The sequence below is a fragment of the Ixodes scapularis genome, unplaced genomic scaffold (genome assembly GCF_016920785.2).
Source record: "Ixodes scapularis isolate PalLabHiFi unplaced genomic scaffold, ASM1692078v2 PGA_scaffold4__175_contigs__length_147842914, whole genome shotgun sequence".
Taxonomy (NCBI): Eukaryota; Metazoa; Arthropoda; class Arachnida; order Ixodida; family Ixodidae; genus Ixodes; species Ixodes scapularis.
The window spans coordinates 64,055,133-64,065,138 of NW_024609879.1; the positions used below are offsets into that span (position 1 = coordinate 64,055,133).

Consider the following 10,006-nt stretch of genomic DNA (forward strand, 5'->3'; position numbering starts at 1 on the left):
ACCCCCAAGGTCACGTGACCTTTAGGGGGTCACGTGACCTTGAGATGACCTTGGGGTCACGTGACCTTGGGATGACCTTGGTTACGCCGACGGCGACGCCGACGCCGCTTAAGCCGGGAACGGGCCCCTAAGAGCTGCGCTCTAAAATATTGGACTTGAAGCGTGGATCCAAGAACATAGCAAGGCATGCTTCCTTGTCCTCGTCATACAGAGGGAACCTTGCCTTGTGAACCTTATCAGTTTAGCGGGAAATTTTGATGCTCCAGCACAGTTACCTAGACAGTCGAGCATACCGAAAATCATAGGAACTTGGGAGGACAAGGACGGATACTTCTCAGCACTGTCAATAACAGTGGCATCAAACAATGGCTTTAATGCTTGTACATATTCAGAATCATCTTTCCACTCTGATGAAACAAGTCCATCGATGTTACCTTCCCAGGTAGCAAGCTCCGCAGTGACTGGTCCTTTGAGTTCCAGAAGGCGAGACAACATTAGATACTTGTGGTGTATTTACAAGAAAAACGGGTTACAGAAATCAGCCCGGTTAGAACACGGCTGCATGCTGTCGCTCGGGTAGGCAGTCAGTCAGTTCACGCGATAGTCTCGCGCGCACGCTGCACGTCAAGGCACGAGCACTGCCACAGATATAACATTTCCCCCGGCGTAATTGAAGAAACCAAAGGAAAACACACACTGCACACAATGCCGAAAACGTTATGCGTCGTATCTGTCTCGAGGACGACGATGTCTTGTGGGGTAGCGCTGTTGCACAGCGGGATTGTCGGTTGCCCTCTGTGGGGTGGTTGCAAACTCACTGACCACAGGCTCGTCGACGCAGTTCTCTGGATCCCTCAGGTCGGGCAGGAATCCGTCCGATGTGGCTTGCATCGAGTTTTCACGATGATGAAGCATCTGGTCTTGGTGACGGCGCCAGATATATATGCCCCGAGCAGTCATGACTCGAACCTGGAACGACACTGGGCCAGATTGCTTGAGAATTGTGCCGGGAACCCACTTCTGGGAGCCTCTATAGTTCCTCACGAGAACATTGTCGTTCACACTAAAAATCCTTGTTCGTGCCTTTCGCTGCGAGGTCTGGACGAACTGTTGATGTCCTACTCTTCCCCCAACGGAAGGCTTAATGGCATCGAGTCTTGTGCGAAGTCTTCTGCCTAAGAACAAACTGGCAGGTGTTTCTTTTGTCGTCGTGTGAGGGGTATTGCGGTACGTCAGAAGAAACGTTTGTACCGTCAACTCCAGGGAGTCTTGCGGTCGTCCTTTTCGGAGAGCAGACTTCAATGTCTGGACAAACCTCTCCGCGAGGCCATTAGTACTCGGGTGATAGGCCGCGCTCAAGATGTGACGGCCTCCTAGATTCTTAATAAAAGACTTGAATTCTGTTGAGACGAACTGAGGACCGTTGTCCGTAACAATGGCCTCAGGTACACCAAAACGACAAAACAAGTCCTGAAGACGTTGGATCGTGTGCTGTGATGTCGTCTTCTCCATCACATAGACCTCGGGCCACTTTGAGTGTGCATCTACGGCGACCAAAAACATCTTCCCCTTGACTGGACCCGCGAAATCCAAATGCACCCTTTGCCAGGGCGATGTCGGCCATGCCCAAGGGTGGAGGGGCGCGGGGACTGGCTCGTTCCGCTGTTGATAGCATTCTTGACATGCTTTCACTTGCTCTTCCAGGTCATTGTCAATTGAAGGCCACCAGATGTAGCTCCTGGCTAATTCCTTGCTTCTGACAATACCTGGATGACCCAGATGTATCTCTTCAAGCAGGAGATTGCGCAGTTTTGGTGGTACGACTACCCGCATGCCATACATCAGACACCCTTGATGCACAGTGAGCTCCAGACGTCTGTCAAAGAAAGGCTTCATTTCCTTGTCAGTGATGGACGATGGCCAGCCCACGTGTGTCAAGTCGAGTACTTTGCTTAACAAAGGGTCGTGGCGTGTGGCACGAGCAATGTCACGGCTGGTGACAGGTAGCGTATCTAGACGCAGAGAATAGAAAGTTTCGTTTCCTTCGGTAGATTCATCTGCCACAATGTCAAGTGGCAATCTTGACAAGCAGTCTGCTTCAGTGTTGTCACTTGATTTCTTGAACTGGAGCGAGTAGCTGTACGTAGACAGCGTCACTGCCCAGCGCTGCATCCGTGCAGCAGCCATTGCTGGAATACCTGTTTTCGGGCCGAAAATGGTTTGCAAAGGCTTATGGTCTGTAATCAACGTGAAGAAACGGCCGTAAATATACACGTGGAATTTTTTAACTCCAAAAATCAGGGCCAGTGCTTCTTTCTCAATCTGACTGTAGTTCTTTTCAGCCTCCGATAAGGTACGAGACGCGTAAGCCACAGGTTGAACTTTTCCGTCCGGAGAAACCTGAGAAAGAACGGCGCCTATGCCGTATTGCGAAGCGTCACAGGCGAGCTGCAGGGGTCTTTTGGGATCATAATGAACTAAGATCGGTGGGGAAGTCATCGCAGCTTTGATTTTCTGAAAAGCGGACTGGCAAACTTCGTCCCACGTCCATTCTTCTCCTTGTCTCAGCATCTTGTACAAGGGGTGTGCCAGCGTAGAAAGTTGCGGAACGAACTTTCCGTAGTAGTTCACCATCCCAAGGAACGACTGCAGTTGCTGCTTGTTTTTCGGAGCAGGAGCATTCAGTAGTGCAGACACTTTCTCAGGGGATGCGCAAACACCTTCAGCGTTGATGACGTGGCCGAGATAACGTAGTTCGTGCTGAAAAAACGAGCACTTGTCACGCCGCACTCGCACACCACGTTCTTGTAATCTCGACAAGACGGCTTCGAGATTGCTGAGGTGTTCTTGCTTCGACTTTCCGGTGATCAGGATGTCATCGAGATAGCAGCTGACACCCTTCAGGCCCTTCAGCATATTATCCATTATCCTCTGGAAGATGCCTGGTGCTGATGAGATGCCAAAAGCAAGACGGTTCATGGCGTACAGCCCTTTGTGCGTGTTCAGCGTTAGCAACTTTTTTGAGTTGTCCGCCATAACCACCTGTTGGTAAGCCCTGCTGAGGTCGATCTTTGAGAATTCTTGTCTGCCAGCTAAGGCCGCCAACAGCTCATCAATACGTGGTATGGGGTACCTGTCCACCTCCAGGCAGGGATTGAGCGTAGCCTTGAAATCTCCGCAGAGGCGTATACTGCCATCCTTTTTTACTACAGGTACAAGGGGTGTCGCATACTCGCTGGTAGCCACGGGCGTGATGACTCCCAACTTTTCCATTTTTGCCAATTCTATTTCGACTGCTGCTTGCAGTGCGAATGGAATGCTTCTAGCCTTCAGAAACTGCGGGTGTGAACCTTCACGAAGAAAAAGTTCGGCTTGTTCTCCAGAAATGGTGCCAAGCTCATCTTTGAACAGGTCGCTGTGGTTCTCCAACAAGGCGCCCAACTTTTGTTTGAGACTCTCCGACGTGTCGAGCCTGTTGACAGTGACCAGGTTCTTCCAGTCTAGCCGAATTTCTCGCAGCCATTCTCTGCCAAGCAATGCCGGTCCCTTGGTTTCCACGGCGTACAGTGGAAGCTCCTTACTTTGGTCGTTGTGCTGCACAAAGACCAAGGCCCGACCCTTCGGCCTCACAAAGTCTCCTGTATACGTGCGAAGTGTCAGCGTTGTAGGTTGTAGCTGCTTTCTTGGGAACAGCTTCCGAAATTCAGCCATGGAGACAACGGACACAGCTGCGCCTGTGTCAAGTTCCATTGTAAGCTTCACACCGTCAACGTTTATGGGTACGGTGATCGGTTCCAAGCCCACAGCCTTGACCGCTTGCAGAGATACCGCGTCGTGAACGGACGTCAGCGTTTTCACCTGCCTTTGTCGTTTCGATTTTGTCGGCCTCTTGTTACCCGAACGGCAGGCGCGCTGAATGTGCCCTTTCCGGTTGCACTTGAAACATGTGTCGCCGACGTGGGGGCACGCATCACTGCGATGGTTGGTCGAGCCACAACGGAAACAACTTGACTGCTCTGGTACTTGCTTGTCGATCCGCGCTTTGTGGTCGATCCGAACCTTGTGGACGTTAGGGACCGATGCACCGCTGGTGTGCGTTAACGCTGCACTTTTAGTTGCTAATTCCATCGCAAGAGCCCTCTCTACGGCTTTCTGGAAAGTCAGCTTTTTGTCTTCTGTGAAGAGGACGCGCTGCACATCTTCTCGGCGGAGGCCGCACACAAAACGGTCGCGTAGCGCCTCATCAAGAAAGCCTCCAAAATCGCAGCTCTGTGCTAGATCTCGAAGTACCGCTACAAATTCGGCGATGGACTCACTTTCTTCTTGCGAACGCTTGTAGAACTTCGCCCTTTCCGCTATGACGGATGGCTGCGGCGCAAGATGATCGCCCAGAAGCTTGAGTAACGCGGTAAACGACTTTTCGGACGGTGACTGCGGGGCCGTAAGCGACTTCAACAAAGCGTACGTCTTCGGACCGATGAGACTCAAGAAGGCATGGACCTTCTTACCTTCGGGAACCTCGTTTACCAGGAGGTATGACGCCAGTCTTTCTTCATAGGAGCGCCAGTCGCTCGTCGTATCGTCGAAAGACTCGATGTGCCCGATGCGACTCATGGTCTTCGCTGAGGGGTTGCCGCTTGATGGCCGCTCCAGGATTCCGAGGCTGGACAATCCTTGGCTCCAGTCAAGCCCCCAGCAGTCAGACGATGATCCAACCCGTGGACCCGAACATCCTCGTCGCCAATAAATGTGGTGTATTTACAAGAAAAACGGGTTACAGAAATCAGCCCGGTTAAAACACGGCTGCATGCTGTCGCTCGGGTAGGCAGTCAGTCAGTTCACGCGATAGTCTCGCGCGCACGCTGCACGTCAAGGCACGAGCACTGCCACAGATATAACAATACTGACTATCCCATCTCGTCTTCACGTCTTGCGCAAGACGCAGTGTGTCCTTTTCCATCTTCTTTTGGCATTCCTCAAGCCTTTTCTGAGCTGAGGAACTGTGCTTGCAATGTCCCACAATATGCCTCACTCTCTTGCACAGCCCATCAAGTCCTGGCGAACGGAATCTCGCGCCATTAATCGCCAGTTGAAGCGTATGCACGAAACACGCTCTTTTAGTCCGCGGAAGTATCCTTACCGCAGCACGGATGTTTCGCCCGTTATCCGTTGCGATAAACTACGCACTTTCATCGGCTATCTCCCAGTGACGGCACATTTCGTCCAGCATAGTTGCGATATTCACAGCACCATAAGCGTTGACTACCGGGGGACATCGGGGCTCGTGCCCCCCCTGGTGAGATCCAGGGGGGTGGGGGGGCGGAGCCCCCACCCGGGCCCGGGCTATGATCCTTACTGAGGCGCTGTTTACGTGCCATGTAATGAGTTTCTAGTAGTGGCATGTAAACAAAATAATGCCCACGTTGCCTTTATTGACAAAATACATGAAAAATGGAATCCCAGCGTGCTTCCGTGGAAGGGGGGGGGGGGGGGTGCTTTTCCGCGCAACTTCTCAGCCCTGCCCCCCCCCCCCCCCCCTGGAAAATGGAAAGTCTACGCCGCTGCACAGCACTGTGACTGGCAGCCATGTGTCGAGTGTCCAGTGTGAACCGCTTCATCATAAATTTTGATGTGAGTAGATGGCAAGTGAAGCTCACATAACTTTCGTTAGCGCGCGATGTATACCTGTCGCTTCTGAAGGCAACAGTGGTAGTGCCGCCTCCAAAGGCAAATTTTAGCTCTGCTTTCACCTTCTTTCGGGTGTCGTCCTACATCCGTGGCACAAGCACGCGCGAGAGTAATGTGGGACGGTAGGCGATAGTAGGGAACGGCTTCTGTTAGAAGTTCTTTGAAGCCGCGGTCTTCCACAATGCTGTAAGGCTGTAAATCAAGCGCCACCATGAGGCCACCGTGTCCTTTAGCGATCGCACCCTCTTTTCTGACAGGGGCTCCCGTGCGACGCACGAAGTACGTCAGCGTCGGTTGATCTTTTCCTGGCGTACCAGCGGTAATCTCCCACAATACTCTTTCAACAACGCAGGATGTACTTTGAAATGGTTCACAAGGGATGTTGTCGTACCTGTGGGCGCTTTAAGCGTCGTCTGCATGCCTTATACATTGCGCCGTCGATACCGTCACCCTCGCAAAATATTTCCAAATAGCGCTCCTTTCTCTTATTTTTGGTGCCGTTTCCCGTTTGTTTCTCCGCTTCGCAGACGGTTCCCCGCAAACACCTCCATCCGCCATAACACGGGTGGGCGAACGCGAAAGTGAGCAGTTAATTAAAAAGTCAGGAGTCATAAGGGCACAGAAACTCACAGATTACCGCTACCGACACCGACGCCACCAGTTTAGGTTGAAGCTGCCATGCAGCTATGTCGCTGTCAATTGGTCTTACCGAAACCGAAGGCGGACGCAAACCTTACGCTTGCGAATACGTTCTCGAATATTCTATTAATTTCGAATATTCGCGTTAAGACGATATATTCGAAAAATACCAGAGACTTAGTTTACGAATCGAATACGAATATTAAATGTATAATATTCGATTCGTACTCGAAATATTCGCGCACCCCTAATTACTAGTATAATTATTAAAAGGAAGTCTTGGACTACGTTTTGTCTCGGACGGCGCTGTTGCTGCAGCGGCAATGAGGTCCCCGTGGCCTCGACCATGGAGTAGTATCCCGTGCCTTGCGCCGGCGCTCTTATTGGGTCGCGGGGGCCGCAGCCTCCACAGTTCGACAAGTTATCGTGAAACGAAAAGCTTAATTACCAATTAGCACAAAGCTTTAGTGAGAGAAGTATGATGACACGAGGAAGACTTCATTGTAACTTTTGTGCAGTAGTCGGGGCGAATTTGTTACGTTTTCTAAAAGTTAATGCGCCAACGTTGGGCTCAACTTCGAGTATTCTGTGACTACACGGCTTGTTTTTTGCTCAATGAGGTACCAAGAAACGGACGTTTGGCGAACAAAATGCGCGTAGGACTCAAAGTGACAAAACTGCAATTGTCGTTCACTGGTGCTATAGACAGGATTATTGAAATTGAGTTCCAAGATACAATCGAGAGCTAAATTGACAAAGCTCAGTCTTACTACGTTTGCATACTCACGCACAATATCCGGCATGTCGGGAACCAAGAGCTCTACAGGGTGTCACAAAAGAAAATTTACACGGTCTTTTTTACCGCAAAAATAAACTAGGCATTGCCGAACGCTCATTCTCCGCCCAAAGGTAGAGCTAGAGGTCACAACCAGATGCCAAAGTTTCAGCCTGATCCGATAACTTAATCAAAAGTTATAAGTGATTTTCTGAAAATTTCAATGGGAAAATGGAGCCTATTTTTGCCCGTTTTCGGTTTCTGGTGCCATAGAGTCCCATGTATTTGAAAACTCCGTCGGCCGCCATTTTCCCATTGAAATTTTCAGAAAATCACTTATAACTTTTGATTAAGTTATCGGATCGGGCTGAAACTTTGGCATCTGGTTGTGACCTCTAGCTCTACCTTTGGGCGGAGAATGAGCGTTCGGCGATGCCTAGTTTATTTTTGCGGTAAAAAAGACCGTGTAAAATTTCTTTTGTGACACCCTGTATATCGCTCTAGAATGCTTAGAGTATTGTACATTCGTGGGAAGTCGGATAATAGACTGCGTGGGCATTTCGCCGCGGGGCGCTTTGAATTTTGGAAGATGTTTATTCCGGGAGCAGACCTCAAACTTGAAGGCCTTGCAAATGACCTTCTCGTCCTAAGCCACCAAACAAGATAGCAACATTGGGACCGTGCACAGGCCTTTTCGGAGGCAAAAAAGAAGGATACCCCAGGGGCAACTTGTCTTGGTATTGCAATCAAAGGTGCGGGCCGGCTGTGCGCGCGCCCTCCTCCTCTACTCGGAAATGCCAAGAGAAGTTGTGAAGAAGGCGATGAGAATTGTCCAGTGCTCGCAAAGTGAAAGCAAGCACTGAAAACAGCCCAATGAGGAAAGAAGTCTCGCTCTCTGACTGGAAATGTCAGCGGCCTCCCGGTGTTGGCACAATCATTCACAGTCCAAGAAACGCAAATTTAGACTTCTCGCTTTGTAATTTCTTCGTCCACGTTCTTATCGGCTAAGGAAGAAATTTCATTGGTGCTGGACCGATGATAAGAAGCTGGGGACGTCCTGCTTTCCAAAGCTGTCAGCTTGTTTGGTTCCTTTTGGGACCGTCTGTCAGACACTGGAAGACAATTTGCGAGGTCTGATGAGTGTGAGTTAGCGCCTGTGCCTTTTCCATGGCTTACTCCAGTCTTATTTATTTATTTTTTGCATTTTGTTTTCTTTTAATATGTCGAACAAAGCCTACTTGTTTGCGTATAGGGCGTTGATGCGTGACTAAACCACAGCAGACCTCCTGTAGTTTGCTACCTCGTTCTCTTGGGAAAAAGGAACAACAAAAGTTTACGGCTTACTTGTGAATGCTTTAGACTCGGCGTTGATCAATTTGCAAACTGGGTTCGCTGGTAGGTGTTGCTCAAGATGCTAATTAAAAGGGGCGTCGTCCCCGGAAGTGCCGAGGGTTCGTGATCCTCGGTGCTCAGCCTTCACCCAACATCTTTATTCATGCGAATCCCGATGTGGTCCTACTTTCCTTTTTCTTTTTTTGCGTTTCGTCGCCATCTAGCATCCGTTTGATGGCTTTATTAGTCGGCTCTCTCTTCCTGTCTCTTTTTTTTTTTATTAGTTAAGTAACGACGAGCTGCTTTGATCGCGGTATGATTAACATCTGTGCTCTCAGTCTTTTTATTTTTTTTTAATTTTACGTTGTTTATCATTTTTAGAGGGGGATATCGTTGACCGAGTGTCTTATACTCGGGAACAACTTCTCTTGACAATGCTTCCAAAGCTACAGAGCCGGAGCACGTCGTCTTCCTGCAACAGTCCAGCACTTCGTTCATGAGGTTTGTGCGTTTTTCAAGCTGTCTCGGCGACGTCTTCGTGCGAATCAGCTTTTTGTTCGGGCGTATCGTACGGAATAAATCCTAAATGTTTTGATCGGTAAACGATTTCGCCTTCGAAACTACATAGGTTCACCGGAACAGGGAACAGCAGTTCCGCCGCCATCGCTTAATCCGCTTCGTCCAGCCGTCCTGCCCGCGACTCCGGCGATACGACGCCATGTTGGGAATAACGCAGAGAATGCCCAAAGTGCTTCCGGTTCTCAAAGAATGGGTATCTTATTATTATTTTTTTTTTTAAATATTGGGTACACGTCTTTGCTGATTTACTATTTTGATTATATTTGGTGTGTTTATCAAAACCACAGAGAACGGCACGTGACCATAGAAGAGAGTGAGCGCGACTCAAACCGGCCAGTTCTCGATCGGTGGTATTCGGGCTAAAAAGAAACCGAATTTCGAGCCGCAAATTGTGTTCTAGGTAGTTGGGCTCTCATATGTCTTGTACAAATAAAAACCTTGGCGCGCATAAATAGTACCCTGTCAGTGTCACTTTAAAGGGGTACAGAAACGAAATTCTAGCGCTCATTTCTTAGCTTTAATGGGTTGCAAGTTGCAGCATAACCTCAAAAATACCAGTTTTTCGCTGAAAGGCATAAGAAAACTAATTTTATAAACGATCTTTCAATGTGCACCTGGTGAATGCGTTTGGAGCCTATTTGGGAGGTGATCTAGCAACGTTGGGGAACTTGCTACGTAGTCATGACGAAGCAACTTCCATCGGAGCAGCTCCGCTCTTTGGAATCCATCATTTTCCTTCATAGCTTTCCTCCTCACAGTTCAAGAAGACGAAAAGGAGAGTCTCCCCTCTTGCTCGGACCCTCGTTTGGCTACGCGGACATAGCCATTGTCCCCCTAAAAAAATTAGCCCGTCGCTTAGAATTCAAACAAAAGTTGCTTTTCCCACCCCGTCCACTCATAAGCGTGCAGTGCTGTGGAAGCTACGTGCTCCTTGGGCCAGATATACGGCTCTGCCTTGGGCCAGCCACACGCTCGGCACCCCACGGGTACTTT

General features: G+C 49.6%; 1 protein-coding gene across 1 annotated transcript; it reads right to left on the minus strand.

Annotated features, from left to right (window-relative positions):
- Nucleotides 1-717: 717 nt before the first annotated feature.
- LOC121047734 (uncharacterized protein K02A2.6-like) lies at nucleotides 718-1,953 on the minus strand. The gene has a single exon (XM_040503216.2). The coding sequence runs from the start codon at nucleotides 1,894-1,896 to the stop codon at nucleotides 718-720; it is 1,179 nt and encodes a 392-aa protein (XP_040359150.2). The 5' UTR covers nucleotides 1,897-1,953.
- Between the last annotated feature and the right edge of the window lie 8,053 nt (nucleotides 1,954-10,006).

Coding starts and splice junctions, on each gene's coding strand:
- LOC121047734 (XM_040503216.2), bottom strand. CDS start 1,896: ATGAAGCCTTTCTTTGACAGACGTCTGGAGCTCACTGTGCATCAAGGG.